Genomic DNA, 18,598 nt, shown 5'->3' with positions numbered 1-18,598 from the left:
TCATTTGTTGCAAAGAGACTGTATCTTCTGTTTTATTGAAGGTAATAACTGCCTTTCTAAAATTTTATTTTTATTTTATGGCAAAATGGTTAGAGTCATGTATGTTATTTTCCTTCTCAGGATTGTGTATCACAGTTTATCATAGCTTACCCATATTTGCTCTGGTGGCCTCGCCCATAGAGGTTTTTAATGTTAACCCCAAAGTGACACCTCTCTGGTGATTTGAATCCTTCAGTGGTTCCATGGGGAGAAAATCCTCTTGGGTGTTTTACAGTCTCCAAAAACCCACCTAGAGGGTCAGCTAGGAGTCAGTTCACAGTTAACAGCAATGAATTTAAGTTCTTATCCCAAGTTGGGGTGTTTTTTTTCCCCTTTTCTTTATACAAAATCTTCAAACAAACAACAAGAGTTACTGAGAGTTTCTATTGTTTTAAACACAGAGAATGCATAACTGACCCTCCACTCTCATTGTTGTCTCAGCTACTGTAGCTTCTTCACACTTACCAGCCAGATAGCTACTGGTTGCACAGAGTTCTCTGATCGGTTTCCCAAATCTAATTATATTCTAAAGCTCTGTTCTCCTTGCCAAGGATTTTGTTGCCCTGAACCTGTGGTTCCACTTTATGTGTCAGGGTCTTTGAATCTTGAAGTTAGCAATATAATTGGAAGAATTGGAAGTAATGTTTCCTTAGTTCTTTATATAAGTTTGAGAAAATGCTGGTTATCTAGATCAAGTGAGTAGAAATTATGAAGAATTACCCCTGTCTTTAACCACCCATTGGTGCAGGCAGTATTTTTAGTGTACTAGCAGAACTGTACCCCTCAGTATGCCCTGCTACTGGGATTCTTCCTGACTCTATCAACCACATTTTATCTTTGAAGACTTCATGTCATAAAGTAGAATATATTTCCTCTTCTTCCCCCATTTCTTTTTCCTAATTGTTTTCTTAGGTTGGTAAAAAGATACAAATGGAGATAGAGCTACTAAATTAGTGGAAAGGAGTTGTGCTGTCATCCCGAAGGCACATGGTTCAAATTCACCAGCCTGCTCCACAGGAGAAAGATGGGCATTAACCTCCTGTGCAATTTAAAGTCTCTGAAAAGTCAGTCCTCTGGAGATTCAGCTATGAGTTGATTCAGACTCAATGGCACAAAAAAACAACATGCAGTAAAAGGATATTTCACAGTTTTATTGTTACTCTTCATATGGGTGCAATGTCTCTTAGCCAGAGGAGTTAGTAAGAAGGAAACTATTCCTGTTGTAGTTATGTGTGGTCAGGTCAACCATGACTCATAGCACACTCGTTGTCTCTGACACACTTGAGCCCCCTTTTACCACCTTCCAATCTCTTGTAACTGCACAGATTTGCTATTTCAGACAACAAGTATTAGTGACCAAATCGCCTGTGGCCATATAACTTAAAACTTCACTCTCCCCAAGTCTGTTCTGGCTCATAGCAACCCTGCATTGGGTTTCCGAGGCTGTGAACCACAACAGGAGGAGACTGTCCATATTTCTCCCTCAAAGCAGCTTGTGGACTCAAGCAGAGACATGAAGCCTTTGGATTAGCAAAGCAGCTCATCAAGTACTACACCACCCAAGCTCTTGTTGGCCTGTATTGTTTGTTGTTATGTACCACTCACCCATACAGTCAGTAGAAAATACCCTTATATTTTACCTTTAATAGAAAAAGTTGGTCTTCCCTCAGATTCATGAATGGCCAGTTTTCTGATGAGTCTCCTTAGGTGTCTTACCGGGAAGTTGTCGTCAGCTGCTAGTCGGACAGTATTATATGTAAGTGATCAAAACAGGTATATGCTGAGATGGGAAGTTAAATGACAGTATTCATCCTGACTTGCCTCACATTTCTCAGGAAACTAGGTGGAAAGGTCATTTCTCAGGAAAAAGAGAGTATTTCTAGAGTGATTATTTGAAGAGTGACAAGGGAAACACAAGGTGGGAGATATAATTGTGTTGCTAGGTGCTATCAGGTTGACCACGATTCATAGTGACCCTGTAAGCAACAGACCTGGACCTTGCCCTGCCCTGTACCATCCTCCCCGTCTCTGATATGCTCCATCTCTTTGCTACAGTCACTGTGTCTATCTATCGTGTCGAGGGTCGTCCTCTTTTTCTCTAACTTTCCACCTTTCCCAGCATTATGGCTTTTTCCAAGGACTGGTCCCTCCTAACAGCATTACCAGAGTATATAAGGTAACATTTCACCACTTTTGCCTCCAAGGAGCAAGCACCCTGGTTGCACTTTCTCCAAGATAGACCTATTTGTTCTTTTGCTTAGTCCATGGGATATTCAGTATTCTTAGTGCTCACCTAAGGAGACTCGTGTCACAGTGGTTAAGAATTTGACTTGTAACATGAGAGATGGTGGTTCAACTCTCCACTGCTCTAAGGGAAAAAGATATGGACACTTACTTGCATAAAGATTATAACCTAGAAAATCTAGTGGTCTACTTTGTAAAGTCATAACTTAAACCTAAGATACTTCTCTAGTTACGATCTCTTCAGCTCTCTTTAGTTTGTGCCTTAATAGATGAATATTGCTATATTTATTTATATGCATTCTGAGGTAGTTCTGAGGTAGTACAGAATATAATTGCTGTTGAGCCACATGAAAAGCATTTATTGAAGTTGATTTACTATAGAATTTGTTTCTTTAGTTCAAAGTGCTTAGAGTCAAGGTTTTGTTGGTTATTTCAGACAATTAGCCTAATATTGTTGTTAGCATGTCTGTTGTTCCTCCCAGTTCTTTGCATAGTGACTGGAATCTGAAAACCTTTGTAACAGCCATTTGAGGTGCAATAATTGGTCTTGTCATCTTGAGAAGGGAGCACTGATGGCTTAGTGGATAAGGAGTTGTGCTGCCAACCCAAAGGTAAGCAGTTAGCATCCTCCAGCTGTTCCTGGGAGAAGGCTCTCTTCTGTGCAGTTTGCTTGAGGGTCAGCTCTGAGTTGGTTCCAACTAAACAGCAATGAGTTATGTTGAGGAATCAGGAGAAGAAATAGGCTTCATGTGTGATTATCTCCGTTAACTGATAAGACCAAACAAAATAAGATGGTGCCTGGCTACCATTTATTGCATGTTTTTGGTCAAAGATTCTATAGCAAAATCATAGTGAAAAGAAGAGAATGATAAAAGCATTTTCATTTGCCTAGAATCCAGCTTTCTGGCATGCAGTGAAAGTTCAGGTAACCTGTATAAATCATTGTCCATAGGTGTCCTTTTGAACATTTTTTACCTTGGAAAAAAATGATACCTAAAACCGAATTTTAAGTCAAGCAATTGTCTAAATGAACTTGAAGACCTGTGTGTTTTGATTATTGTGTTCTGAAGAATTCTGTCATTCTTAAAAAGGAGACTCCAAGGATCACAATGGTATTTACATTTAGAGTAGGTCAATAAATTGTTTTAACTGTTCCTCAGAGCGGTGTTATCTTAAAATCTTTGTTGTTGCTGTTGTTGTTCTTGTTGTAGTTGCTAGCGACCCTATCTATGTACAGCAGCTCTGAAGTCTGCCCTGCATGAGCTAGTCTCATTGACTCTTGACACACCTACCCCCATTGCCCTAGTTACTGTATCAATCCATCTTATCCAGGTCTTCCTCTCCTGCACTGTCCCTCCACCCTTCTGAGCATGATGTCATTCTCCAAGGATTGGTCCCTCCTGGCTACATACCCAAATATGAAAATCCTTACTAACCACAGATTTCTTTATCAGCTCTGTTCTTACCCTTTTCCCCATAGCAATGCCTTATAAGATCTGGCATAAAAATTTTGGAAGTTCTTCTCTTCTTTGGAATATTTATGACACTCTAGTTGAAATGCTATCTCATGTTGCAGATCGAGGATGAACTATATTAATAATTAATAACGAGACAAAACACCAGGAATGAGATAAAACAGCATTAAAAACAGGAGCCAGCAGTTCGAATCAACTGAAGCGCCACAAGCCATGCCTCTCTGTGTATTTGTAAATGAAGCCTAATTTTTTTCTTTTGTCAACCTGATACTTTGTTCAGGAATGAAGTATTTCACATGTGTTAACACTCCCTCTGCAGGGGGACCCTAACTGTCTCTTGTCTACAGGAAACAGCTCATATCCTGTGATTTGTTGCAAGAGAAATTCCAACTTACAAATTTGTGATTCCTTCAATTCCTGAATAAGCTTATGGTTTTTCATATAATATTTGGGATGAAATTTGGCTTCCCATAATCTCAGTTTTCAAACTAGCATGTTTTAAAACTTCAATAAATTTAAGATACTGTAATCCAGGAAGCCCTATGGGACAGTTCTTCTTCTTCCTGTAGGGTCAGTGTGCACTGGGATTGACTCAGCAGCACACAACAGTGATGTTGATGTTATAGCAATAGTCAAGTAGCATGAGTTTGCTGGGAGCTAGATATGTAGAAAATTTTGGTGGCTTTTGACACAAAAGAGGAATAATTTAAATGTAGTTGGTAGGAGGTGACTGTGCCCTGGAACTTATCATAGTGGACACAAAGAGAGGTGCACAGTACACAAGATCTGTGTGCTAGTAAGTAAATTATTAACTGTGGATAAAGGTACTGAAATGAACCAGCATGAGTTATACACTTGGAAACCACGATGGCGATGCTGTACTGATAAAGACAGAGAGGATGTCTGGAGTCTTGGAGAGTGAATGGCAAAGCATGCAATCAAGTGAGATTATTAGATTTGAGAAAGAAGGATATGAGTGCAAGATGTCAATTATATAAAATATCCTGATGGATGCCAAGTTTACTGATGATGTTGACCAAGATAGAATGATAAGAAAAGTCTGAGTCGAGATTCAAAGCTGTCATCCAGCTTCTTGTTTGAAAAACTGCATATACCTTTGTGCTCACCACTCCACTGGCAAAAGCTGAATAGGATTAAAGTGAAGAGTGGGAAGAAGAAAGCGTCTCCTCTGGCCCCTGCACTTGACGGCAGGCCATGGAACATGGAAGTGAACTGAGTGTGACCGTGACCCTGGGCCCATGCACAGCATTCACAGCTGGAGGCTTACTCATTGTACCCATGTTAGACCCTTACCTTTTTCTGGGGGAAAAAATATTTAAACTCACTTTCTTTTTGAGTAGTATGTACTAAATCATCTGTACATACTTGTGTGTGCCTGTGATTAGCATATACAGAATCAAATAGATCTGCCTTTTTTGAGCAAATTTTTAAAAGCTGCTGTGTTAGACATCATTTCAGGAAGGTGCTGTACATCTTTCAGAATAAATTTCATTATAGCTGTGAAACCTTCCCCTGCTGCTCTAGGCACATTTTGTCTCCAAGTCTGTTGCTTCTGTTGTTATGGCAGTTAACTTAGTTGTGTTAGTTTTTATCTGTTTAAAATATGTGTGTGTCTCTCTGCCATAAGGCTTTGCACTCCTCTAGGAGAAAAATCATGTCACTTTTATCTGTATGTTCAGCATTTACTAGAGGACCTGAAAAATAGTTTTCCAATAATGATTTCTAGATGGACAAATGTTTAGACAGAGCCTCTAGGCAGTTAAATGCAACATTAAAATAGCTTAATCATGCTAACTACAATAATCATAAAACTAACATTTATTATATGTTTACTGTATCCAAGTCTAAGCTTGCTTCCCTCCTTCCTTCCTCCCTTCCTTCTGTATATGTATATAAATGTATATGTTATATATATATAGTCTGTTGTAGTTGTTGTTGTTGTTATGTGCCGTCGAGTCATTTGCAACTCATAACGACCCTATGTATAACAGCCCTAAACTCTGCTCTGTCCTTTGCCAATCGCACGGCCTCTGACACACCCATCCTGATTATCCCAATCACTGAATCAATCCACCTCATAGAGGGCCTTCCCCTCTTGCACTGTCCCTCCACCCTCCCAAGCATGATGTCCTTCTCCAAGGACCAGTCCCTCCTTACAACATGTCCAAAGTCTAGGCTTTCTATATCTAAATGTATGTGTATTATGTATTACACATATGTGTGTGTGCATTATATATTATTGAATCTTTTCCACAACCCTAAGTAGTAAGGAATTGCACTGCCAACACAAAGGTGTATGGTTTGAACCCACCAATTGCTTTGCAGGAGAAAGATGGACAGTCTCCCCCTACCTAATTAATTACCTCTGAAAACCACTGCTGCTGAAGGATCTACTCTGGGTTGGTTCCAACTCAGCAGTACACAACAAAAAGTAAATATAATCATCGTTCCCATTTTAGAGATAAAGAAGTGAATGTTTAGAGAGGAAATAGTCCATGATTTATCTAAAGTCACACATCTAATAAGTATGGAACTGAGATTTGAAAGTCATCAGCTAGATTCCAAAATTTACACTCATAAATATTCATTTAAAAGATAAGAGAACTTTTAGAGTGTAATTCTGTCATTTCTAGAATGACAAGTACCTGGTACAAACTAACAGAAATCACTGAGACTCACATGGAAACAGACTACTATCTCAAAGAAACACCGGGATTAAATAGGGTCGGAAAGTGCTTTTTGCTTTTGAAAAATTATGTCACTCATATTAATTTCAGTAATATATTAATTTTATATAATATGAAACTACTACTATTTTTATTCATAGTAGCTAATGAATAACATTTCATACTTCTGTTCATTTTCATTGGTTAATTTGTTAAATCATATAAATGGCTGCTACTAGTTAGAAATTACTTCTTTCCCCTGAAATAAAACATATTGCATTGAACACTGTCCAGCATTAAGTGACTTAATTACAGTTCTGCTGAGATTAGACTAGAGCCTTTACTCAGAATTTTAATCGTGTGAACACAGCCTGGTTTTGTGTACTAAGATAACTATGTAGGTTTCAGCCTTTGAAACTGAGTTGAACTTGGTCATCCAAAATTGTACCAATAGCCACTGTCAGTGCCTTATCCAATAGAATATTCTGTGATGATCCAGGTATTTATATACTCATTGTTCAGTATAGTAGCCACTCGCCATGGCTAGCAAACAGAGGAACTGAGTGTTTTTAATGAACTTAAATTTGGATTGAAATAGTCACGAATGACCAGTGGCTGTAGTAGAGGATAGGGCACAGATCCAAAAGGCCTGTGAATGCTGGTCACATGGTAATTCAGTCTACTTTTTCTTTTATGCTCTCCTGGACACATTTTACTTAAGATCTGATCATATGACCAAATCAGAAGTGTAAGATGAAACAAAGAAAAGAAAAGAAAAGCCCTGCCCTCTTTTCTTAGTGCTACTAAGGTGAAATACAGGTTAACACCCCTTCTCTCTACATCCACAACAAAACAATGTAAAACATCCACCACTTAATTCTTTAGAGCATTGGTGGTTCAGTGGCAGAATTCTCGACCAGCATTCAGAGACATGGGTTCTACTCACAGCACAGCTGTCATGGGGTAGACATGGCCCTTATCCTCCTGACAGAATTTTCTTTTTTTAAAATTGTATGCTGGCTTACTTAAGTTCATGTACATTGTTTTTCACATCAGATATTTCCTGTTTCCTTTCCCCATCCCTCCCTCCAACCATCAAATTGTGTGACACTGTTTTAAAACTAGCTGTTGACTTGCTTATTCTAGTTCTTTCTCTTCTTAAAGTAATTTTAATTGCATAAGATTTCCTAGAAATTCTAGAATTGTATCTGTATACTCTTAGTGCTTGTTTAGACTTAAAAAGAATCTTATTAGTGGTTATGTGTTCTTTACTATGACTATGTATTTATGTTCACACTTTGCATTTAAAATCAGATTTGTTTAAGATTTCTTGATGATATATCAATTCTACTGTTTTTCTTATTTCTGTAATTTTTACTTTGGTCTTTATCCATTATTCCCTACTGTTTTTGTTAATTTCTTTCTTTCTTTCAAAAGTTTCTAGGGGTTAATCCTTAGTTACTGTTTTAATTCTTTTTTCTTTATTAATGACATTATTTTAGAATATAGATTGTCCCATAATTTTAACACTTGTTACACTAAATGTTTTGGGAGGTACTGTTCTTGTTGATATTGATTACTGAATAGCATCCCTTTTGGTTTTTCTGTTTGATTAAGAAGTTTTTTCAGGCATATGTATTTTAATTTCTAATATTTATCATGTTGACAGTAATTTCTCATTTGATTATTTTGCTGAAAAATGATCTGTGTAATTTCTTTTTTATAGATTTTCATTTTTGTTCATTAATAGACCAGTTTTTGAAGGCTTAATGGATGTTCTTGAAAGTGTGTATTCTTTGTTTAATAACTTAGTAAATTTTGTATGCATTTATTAAATTATGCTTAGTAATAGTCTCATTGTCTGTAGAGATAGGTGATTTTGTTTTGAACTATTAAGAAAAACATGATCATTTCCCACTTAATGATCATTTTATAAACTCTTCCTATTTAGAATAGATTTTTATCTTATCATTTTATAGTATTGTTCATTACATATTCATTACACAAAAATTCATAATTATTATGTTTTAGAGATTAATAGCTCCATTTGTCCATGTAAAATAGCCTTTTAATTTCACATTTTTCTCCTAAGATCTTCTTTATGATTTTATTATTGTCCTCACTATTTTTCTCCCGTTTATATGAACATATTTTACTCTGCCTTTCTTTTTTTATTATTGTTTTGTTGCATGAAATATGGCTATCATTTGGCTAGTTGGATTTCATCTGTGTTTTCACAGATGTGTTTTCTGAATCTTTTTTCTTTTAGTAAACCTACAAATCAGACCCACTCTCATGGAGTTGATTGACTCTTCAGTCCTCTCCATCCAGTTTCCAAAGTGGCCAGACTTGGATCCTCAAGTAAGACCCTTGGTACCAGCAGTAAGGAAATCAAGAGACGTATTGCACTGGGAAAGTCTGCAGCTAAGGACTTCTCCAAATAATTGAGGAATAGTGATGTCAATTTGAAGAGTAAGGTGTGTCTGATTCAGGCCATGGTCTTTCCGATCACTTGCTATGCATCTGAGAGCTGGACAATGAATAAGGATGACAGAAGAATTGATGCCTTTGAGCTCTGGTGTTAGAGAAGAATGCTGAACATTCCACGGACTGCCAAAAGAACAAATAAATATGTCTTGGAGAGGGTGTATCAAGAGTGCTCTTTGGAGGCAAAGATGATGAGGCTTTGCCTCACATAATTCTGACATGTTGCTAGGAGGGGCCATTCCTTGGAGAGGGATATGATGCTGGAAAGGGTGGTGGGTCAGCAAAGGAGAGGAAGACCGTCAACCAGGTGGATCGACACAGTGAATGCTGCAATGGACTCGTGTGTCAGGAAGTGTGAGGATGGCTCAGGATAGGACAGAGTTCAGATCTGTCGTTCATAGGGTCGCTATGAGTCTCATGTGACTCAACAGCACCTAACAACAACAACCTTCTAGTTAGCAGCCCAGCCTTCCGTGGCTCTCTTTTTCATTTAATACTTTTGTTGCCATCAAGTCAGAACCAGATCCTAGCTGACCTTCCTTTGGTTTTCAGAGGCTGTGAATCACAGGAGAGATTGTTTCTCTTACTCGAGAGGAGCGCTGGTGGATTCTAACCACCAGAGAGGTGCAGCCTTCAGGTTAGTGATCCAGCTCCTTATAGGCATGGCCATCAGAACCACCCCATCTTCTCCACTGACGAGTGTAATGCACTCATGTTTATTATGTTTACTCTGCTGATCTCTAAGAACTGTTCCAGGCTCCCTTTGATCTATTTTTTTATTTCCTTCCCCCACTCCATCCTACAGGAGTTTAGATCTTGATTAATTAGATTAAAAAAATCTTCATTAATAAGAATTTCTAAATAAATAGATCCAGTAAGAAAGCTCTGGCGGCTTAGTCCAGAAGTTTCTCTGAAAGTTCAAACCCAGCAGGGCTCCATGGGCAGAAGCTAAGCAAGCTCCTCTCATGCATTTGCCGCCTCAGAAACCTGCTGGGGTGTCAGCTGTGAGTCCTTTCTGACTGCAGCGAGCGAGCTGGTAGGTAGAGCTCTGTTTTTAAAGGTCAGAGGTGGAATGTCTCTCTTTTGAAGGACGATGACCAACTCCTTCTTTTGCTGACTTTTGAATAGTAAAATATCAGCCCACTACCTACTTTGTGTCCAAACCTTTGTGGCTAGTGTTTGCTTTAAATACAGGACTGCTCCCCTGGTTTGGACCGAGTCGAGTCAGTAGAAGGGAGTCTTGCGGAGAGGGGTAGGTGGTGTAGGGAATGATTTGGTTAGTCCTGAACACACTGCCCAAAGATTGTGCTGCAGTCCTGAAGGCACATGGTTCGAGGCCACCAGCTGCTCTGTGGAAGAAGGATGGACAGTTTCCTTCCATGTGATTAACTGCCTCTGAAAACCCACCAGAGGGTCAGCTATGGGTCTGTTCTGTCCCTACAGTATACAACAATACAACTACCCATAGATCATCTTAATAACACCACAGTCCAGTGTTCCATACAATATCTCCCAAATAAGCAATTCTGGGGTGCTCTGTATAAGGCATTAGGCTGTTAATGGGAACTCAGCAGTTCAAACCCTCCAGCCAGTCCAGGAAAGAGATAAAGTAGTCTGCTTCCAGAAACACTTACAGCCGTGAAACCCTGTGGGCAGTTCTGCCGGTGTCCTGAGGGGAACTAGAAGTGGGGAGTGACTCTACTGCAGTGAGTAAATCTTCCAGATAAGCTCTCCATTTGTGTTTGGTGGTGGTTTTGGTTTTTAAGTTGTATCTCTCTGGTTTGTCAGTGTTATTTATAATACAAATGCACACTTTCTTTGAGTTTGTTTTTCAGATCCTTTGTTCATAGGGTCGATCACATTGTGTTTTGCTCAACTCAGCAGCAGCCAACAACTGTCTGATACAGCTATCATGACCAGATAAGCGAAAGTTGTTGGTTGCTGCCCAGTAGATTCTGACTCATAGGCTCCCATGTGTGTGGAACACTACTCCATAGGGTTTTCAAGGCTGTGACCTTTGGAAAGTAGATCACTGGGCCTGACTTCTGAGGGGCTTCTGGGTAAGTTTGAACTGTCAGCCTTTCAGCTAGTAATCAAGCATGTAGTCGTTTGTACCACCAAGGGACTCCTATTCTCTGCAGTTATAATCATTTTCTTCTCTTAAACGTTATTCTAATTTACCCTTTTGAGGCATTTTCCTCTGGTTCTGGTTTTTTGTTTACTGGAATCAGTCCATTTCAAAATTTAAGTATCATGCTTTTCATTTGAAAATTATTTTTCCAGATAACAGAGCTCATTTTCATAAATCTAATATCCTCTAAGATTAATACAATTAGAAATTTTCCAAATCATCTTGTTCCCACACACACAAAATGAACGTTTGCTCTTATATGTAAGAGTAGTGTTTACTTGTCAAACGATTGACTTGTAATATAGGTCCAGTGATTTTTCTCTTTCTTATTCCTTATGGATTATATTAGTTAAATTAGAACTTCATGCAGTTAGTAGCTTGAAGAACAAGTTTGGTTTTGTATACATTCAACCAGATTCTCCAAGCCAGCAGGTAGCTCTGCCCCACACACTCAGAGAGCCAGACTTATGATAAATTCACTACCTTCAATTTGGGCTTCTACGATCTCTGTGGCTATTGGGGTTTCAACCTACAGAGGGGAACCTCCTTTCCCTTAAAAGCCTGGATTCTTGAGTGCCACTATGACTTTGGTTCACCTTCAAGTAGATAGAAAAAGTCAAATAGCTATCTCAAGGGAAATACGATCTGTCATGTGTGTAACTACACTTCTATTATTATTGTGTAAGATGACAACAACAGATTTTTGTGGCAACCAGAAGTCTGTACTAAATGAGTTGGAGGGTAGATTGTGCAATGTTTGGACATTCTAGAAGGATTTTAGTAAAGCTTATGTCGCTCCTGAGTCAATTCTCTCTCCAGCAAAGGGATTAGTTTAGATTTTTCTGTAGTTTTAATTGGCCAGACCAGAAGTTGGTGAGGAATAATGGAGAAAAGAACTGCTGAAAGAGACAGCTGCCTGGCAGTTAGCTTCACTGCTGTGCCGAAAGGCCTGTCTCTGCAGGGTTAGTTTTTCATTCCTTCAGTCTCTGCAGCTTCCTGGGACACTGTCTCTGTTTGTATCAGCCAGTGTTCCAGTCATCATCAAGCACCAGCTACCACAGCACCCCCTGATTTATTTAGCAAGCTTCCCCAGGCCAGCAGGAAGCTAGGGGTGGGCAGCAGGAGCACTGGATCTGTTGTTCCAAGTGCCAGTGCTGAATCGCTTTCCCAGCATGACTGGTAGAATCTGCTTCCCACCTACTGCCCCACCAGCCAGTCTCACAACAGGCCCTGTTAGCATGAGTTTAAGGGTGTCAGTTTGAACCTGCCAGATTTGATTAAATTCCTACTCAGATTGCCTTGCCACATTGCATGTGGTGATTTGCATTATTTGGCCTTTTTGGCGTGATTGGCCTGGTAGAATTTCATTGCAATTTCTTGCATGAATAATGAAACTTCTCTTGTTTCCTGTAATGGTATAGATCTTTATTTTTATGTTTCTTTAATTATTTGGGCAAGAATTAGGCATTTACTCATGTACATATTTCTTTATTAGTAAATATGAAGTATGTATTTATGTATTACATAGGTAGGAACTCAGACAATGTCGCTGCCTAGGGAGTTATGCTGCTAACTCAAAGGCCTCACTTCTCTGCTAGTTGGAATCCAACAGCATCTCTTTGGGGGGAGAAGAGGGGCAGTCTCCTCCTCTATAGTATACAGCCTCAGAAATTCACACAGGATAAGCTATAAGTTGATTCTGATCAGTAAAAATGAAAGAGCAAATGTACTGTGTAAGGAGCCATTGGTGGTATAATAGATTTCATGGTGGATTCAAACTAACTTATGGTCAGCTGTTTTCATCTACCAGCCAATCTGCAAGAGAAAAAAATTTTCCTAGAAAAATGTACAGCTTTGGAAACCCTAAGGGGTTATTCTGCTCTGTCCTAAAAGGTCACTGTGAGTTGGAATTGATGAGACAGCAGTGGATTTGGATTTGGGTTTGATTAACCAGGCCAGGCAGTGTGCTCAGCTCTGAGATATAGTGTGAAGAAACACAGCCCTTATGATTGAGTAGTAGGGGGAGCATGTGAAAAAGACAGATGTTAATCAATTATCATACAAAAATGTGTCCATCATCACTCGGTTGAGTGCTCTAAGGACTTAGTGTGGTATGTTTTTCCCTGGCAGTGAGATCAGAGAAGGAGTCCTGGAGCAATAAGGACCATGGTGAAATGAAAGGACAAGAGTTGATTACAAGACATCCCTAGTAAGGAGTACCTTCTGATAAGAGGTGAAACTATAGGACATTGTCAGATTTGTCGTTTGCCATGATCACCAGGAATGAGGTGAGGAATGAGTTGGAGCTGAGCAATGGTGGTCAGGTAGATAGACCAGTTAGGAGCAGATCAGTCATCCAGGTAAGAGGTAACAGTGGTTTGCATGATGACAGTGATGATAGAGATGGCAAAGAGATCAAGTTTATTTTAGCCTGAGGTCTGAGTTCAGCTTCTTTATGAATTTCGTAAGTTCAGAAGGAACAAAATTCCCTCTAAATATCCACTCATTATACATGTTCTTTCCTTTCCTTTGTCTTTAAGCTTTCAAGCGTGACAAGCAATAAAATTTTTGTTCTAATCTCAACAAAAGAAAGGGCTTTATTGCCCATGTCTAGCAGTGTCTGGCATATAATTGTTCTATAAATGAATCAGTGAATCTGCAAACGATCTTTGTCTCCTCTCTCAAGCCTTTGAGTCATAGATAAGACTGTCTATAGTCTAGACTGTGTCTATCAATCTTTAAATGAGAAGTAACAAGGAAAGGGCATGCTTGTTACCCTTTCCCCTTATATACTTTTGTCAGACATCAATTGCTGCTCTCCATTTTTGCGAAGTCCAGATGTGATCTTAGAAAACACTCCTTTAAAAAATCTTTGCAGCAGCCTATAACAATACTACTTCATTTGAAACCTGTTTTTAAGCTATATTTGAACACAGAATAAGTAGAAGTGCAAAGGCAATTAAGACAGTGATAGTGAATCTTACTGTACTTCTGTGAAAATGGCAGTGAACTTAAGACACCTAGATTTATCTTGCTCTCTATTGCTCTCCATTTCAGTTTACTGACAGTGTAATGATCTGATACCATAAATAATTAAACTTAGAACATTTTCTTTTTTACCTTTTTTTTTTTTTAGAAATATATTGGGAGGCTAATGATAGGTATTTTTCTTGTCATTGGCAGTCTGTGAAACATGGTTAGGCAGGGTAGTGGTTAGATGCAGGTAATGGGCTTCTGGAGTTGGCCTGCCTGTGTTTATGCCACTACTCTACTGTGTGCTAGTCACATGACAAGCAAAGCTTGTTTTCACTTTTCTGTGCCCCAGTGCCCTCACTTGAAAATGAGAATGGCACTAGTACCTGCCATGGGTTGTTACTGTGAGGCTAATATACTCATTTTATTATGGTGGCTTAGAGGAAGATAGTGATAGTGCTAGAGACGGTGATGGTAAAGGGGTAGAGTTATGCATGCTAGCCTGAGGTCTGAGTTCAGCTGCTTTATGAATTTCAGAAATTCAGAAGGAACAAAATTCCTTCTTAACATCACATGCTCTTTGTTTTGTCTTAAAACTCCTAAGTGTGACAGCTTTCACTCAAACAATAGTCAGGCCTATATAAAGCAAACAGTAATACCATATGAAACGAAAATGGCAACTTTCCCCCCCACAAAAAAAAGTTCAGAAGTCACATGGTGGAATGGAAATGCAGAGTCCAAGGAGGAAATCGGGCAAGTGCTGTTCCATTGAAGGGATTGTAACTACAGTCACAAATGTGTGTCTTCAAATGTCCCATAGAAAGAGAAAACATGTGAAAAACCTCAATAAATATTGAATGCTTACTTTTCTACTAATCATGGGAATAATAATATTTTTCTACTCATTTACTTAAGAAATTTTGTTTTCCCCCTAAATTCTTTGCATTTATTTCACACTTTCATCTCTCTGAAATATGGATGAAAATGCAGGATAATAATTTTTCTTCTAAGTGGCACAGCACTGGTCTATCAATTTGCTGTACTAAAGTAACTTGGGGTTGCTGTGATGCTAACTTCTGTGTCACATGTCATAATGGTTACTCATGGTGGACAGAGTTTGGTGGAGCTCCCAGATTGAGACAGGCTTCGAAGCAGAGTGGCATTGACTTCCCAAACAACATGCCTCTGAAAACTCTATGAATGTAGAGAAATAATGATAGTTATAGAACAGGCTTCAGGTCTTCTGTTCATAGGGCCCCTATAAGTTGTGCTCGACCCAGCGGTATTTAGCAACAATGATAATTTTTCTTAAGAAAGGGAATATTTTCTTAGGTAAGCCTTGTATTAAAGTAATGAAAAATGCCCAGCTGAGGAGCAAAAGTCAGTACTTAAATAGTAGGGGAAAACCCACAAAACCAACTCGATATTGCCATTGAGTAGGAACCAAGTCATAGCTGACCCTTCATCATATTTTTGTTGTTGTTAAGTGCCGAGTTGTAGATGACTCATAGCGACCCTATGAATGAAAGACCTGACCATTTGTATAACTTTCATAGTTTCTCCAATTTCATAAGAGTTTCCAGAGGCAGGCTATTTAAAAAGTGGATGCCACTCCTGCTTGCAAACTTGTTTTAATTGGGGAGCTCCACCAAACACTGTCCCCCATGGGTAACCATTATCACATTTAACACATCAGTGTCACAGTGTCCAGCATCCCAGCAAACATGAATTACCTTACTCTAGACAGCAAGTGGAGAGACCAGGGCTATATAACCTAGAAGAATATTTGACCAAAAACAGTTAAAACTAGGCCTGAGGGCCACAAATTAAAATCACCCACGTTTGGCTTTGTAGCATCATATTTTTAGAGGCTGAAAATTGCAGAAGTAGAGATTGTTCATCTTTCTCTTGTGGAACTGCTACTGAATTCAAACCACCAGAGAGGTACAATCTTTGAGTTGGAGTATAGGTGAAAAGAAAGGAAATAGAGAGTAAGAGAATGGTCAACACAATCATTAAAGAAAAGGAAGGCGCTGAGAGGTGTACCCGAAATAGAGAAAGGAGAGAGGAAGAAATGCCCTTCTGGACAATTCTAATGAGTCTTGAATACAGAAATCATTGGCAAATCTTTCCTGCAATTTGTGGGTAGATTTAAATGTGTTTGCTTATTTTTTTAAAAAATCTCATCCTCCCCCCCCAGTTTGCTGCTAAGAGTCCTAACAGGAGGAAATAAGTGAAATCCTAAATCAGTAATTTTAGAACTGATGTACTTAATCATTCTTTTCACGCATCTTTTTTCTAACATTGAGTCCCTTGAAGGCTGTCAATTTGCAAGTTGCGCATTGCCAGAACAAAAATACAGTCGGCTTGCCTTGGAAGGAACCAGTTAGTCTCTTGGAAACTGTTTAAAATGGTATTAACCCCTGCATTTTCTCTGGTGTTAGTAGAGCCTTGAGTTCATGCCAGCCATTAAATTGGCCTGTATACTTTCCTGTGAAGGCAGGCTGACCTTCAGAGTTGGCTTTCAGCCTTGGCAGCTGCGAACTACCACTTTTTCCATACGTGATTTGCAATAAAATTGTTGTTACAGGGAGCATCACTTTAATATTTTCCAGTATGAGAAATTGTTCAGATTTAAATTTTATACCCTTCTTTTGCATTGATTATGCAAAGACATTTGACAGTGTGGATCACAACAAACTATGGTTGACTCTGAGAAGAATGGGAATCCCAGAACACTTGATCTTGCTAATGTGAAACCTATTCTTGGACCAGGAAGCAGTCATCAGAACAGAGCAAGTAAACACTTCATGGTTCAAAATTGGGAAGGGTATTTGCCAGGGATGTTTCCTATCTCCATACCTTTTCAATCTATATGCAGAACAGACTATCCGGGAGGCTGGGCTCTATGAGGAGAAATGTGGCAACAGGATTGAAGGAAGATTCATCAACAATCTGTGTTATGCAGATGACACAACCCTGCTTGCTGAAACTGAGGAGAACCTGAAGTACTTGCTGCAGAAGGTCAAGGACTGCAGCCTTCAGTATAGACTGAGGCTCAATATCAAGAAAACAAAGATTCCCACCACTGGGCCGATTGGCAGAATCATGATAGATGGTGAAAAGATTGAGGCTGTTAACAGCTTTAGTTTGCTTGGGTCCACAATCAACAGTCTTGGCACCAACAGCGGAAATTAAAAGATGTATTGCAATGGGAAAGTTTGCTGTTAGGGACCACTCCAAAGTACTGAAGAGCAATGGTGTCACTCTAGAAACTAAGGTGATACAGGCCATAGTCTTTGCAATCACTTATTATGTGTCAAAGATATGGACAATAACTAGGGATGATAACAGGAGAATTGATACCTTTGAATTGTGGTGTTGGAGAAGAGTATTGAAAATACCATGGAGTGCTAAGAGAATGAACAGGTTCGTCCTGGAGAGGGTTAAACCAGGCTGCTCCTTGAAGGCAAGGATTCTGAAGCTTTGTCTGACATACTTTGGACATGTTGCAAGGAAGGACCAGTCCTTGGATTGGGACATCATGCTTGGGAAGGGGAGGGACAGCACAGAACAGCAGGACCCTCTATGAGATGGATTGATTCAGTGACTGGAGTAATGAGGGTAGATGAGACAGTGAGATTGGCACAGAATAGAGCAGGGTTTAGGGCTCTTGTACATAGGGTCGCTATGAGTCGCAGGCAAGTTGATGGCACATAAGAACAACACCACCACCACCCTTGTTTTCTACTCTTGCAGATTAGGCATTCCTTACTTCTGAGCTCCTAAAGACTATGGGAGTAGACAATATGAGGACTTGACTGATGGAGCTGAAGTGAGAGTGTTTCTTCTAGGCTGGACCTCCAGCTCATGTTATTTGGCTTAGCTTACTTATGGGCAGATACATATGGACAGAAGGGAATTGCAAATGGCAAGCCAGCTACCTAATCATGTGTTCTTCCCTACCTCTAGCTTATTTCCAGTGATGCTGATGGAGCCATCCAAAGAGCTGGAAGATTCCGAGTGGAAAATGGGTCATCAGATGAGGTAAGGAAGTTTCTCCACTTTCCATATTGCACATGATTATACCGTGTATGATGTAGTTCCCAGCAGTTTGTGAAGTTCATTATGACAGAAAGCTTTCCTAACAGGAGCTTGAGGAGTATAGAGTGTCAAGAGTTTTGCTTGGAGCAGCTATGAGGAGAAAATGCCTTTATTGTTTGTCTAATGCCTGTGGATCCTCTAAAATGTCTATAATGATACCAGATGGACACATGAAGGTGTTGTTCTGCCAGCAGGGGGGCCAGAGGTAAATTCACAGGTATCATGTCCTTGGTGAATAATCCCTAGAATCCCAGATTCATAGATTCTATAATATAGATCAGAGTCTGGGAGACAGAGCATTACCGTGACTACAAAATTTTGTCTTTCTCTTGAGAACACTGTGAAGAGAGGCCGTTACTGCTCACCACTCCTTGAAGCCAGGCCTTCTCTCCAGATTCTCTTGTCTTCCTTGCAACAGGCCACAAACCACAGGAATTGTCCTTCATTTTCATTTTTTT

The 18,598-nt window shown here is 39.4% G+C and overlaps 1 protein-coding gene across 3 annotated transcripts in view; it reads left to right on the top strand.

Annotated features, from left to right (window-relative positions):
• GARNL3 (GTPase activating Rap/RanGAP domain-like 3) overlaps nt 1–18,598 on the top strand; it is a 243,864-nt gene that overhangs the window by 66,896 nt on the left and 158,370 nt on the right. For all 3 annotated transcript variants that reach the window (XM_006892544.1, XM_006892543.1, XM_006892542.1), the window contains one exon: nt 18,009–18,083. In XM_006892544.1, coding sequence (XP_006892606.1) covers nt 18,009–18,083 — 75 coding nt within the window. The remainder of the gene's footprint in view (nt 1–18,008; nt 18,084–18,598) is intronic.

This window comes from Elephantulus edwardii, unplaced genomic scaffold, assembly GCF_000299155.1.
Source record: "Elephantulus edwardii isolate Elephantulus edwardi_28Jun2011 unplaced genomic scaffold, EleEdw1.0 scaffold00116, whole genome shotgun sequence".
Lineage (NCBI taxonomy): Eukaryota > Metazoa > Chordata > Mammalia > Macroscelidea > Macroscelididae > Elephantulus > Elephantulus edwardii.
Note: the sequence above shows the minus strand (reverse complement) of the source record. Positions and strands in the feature narration are given on the sequence as shown.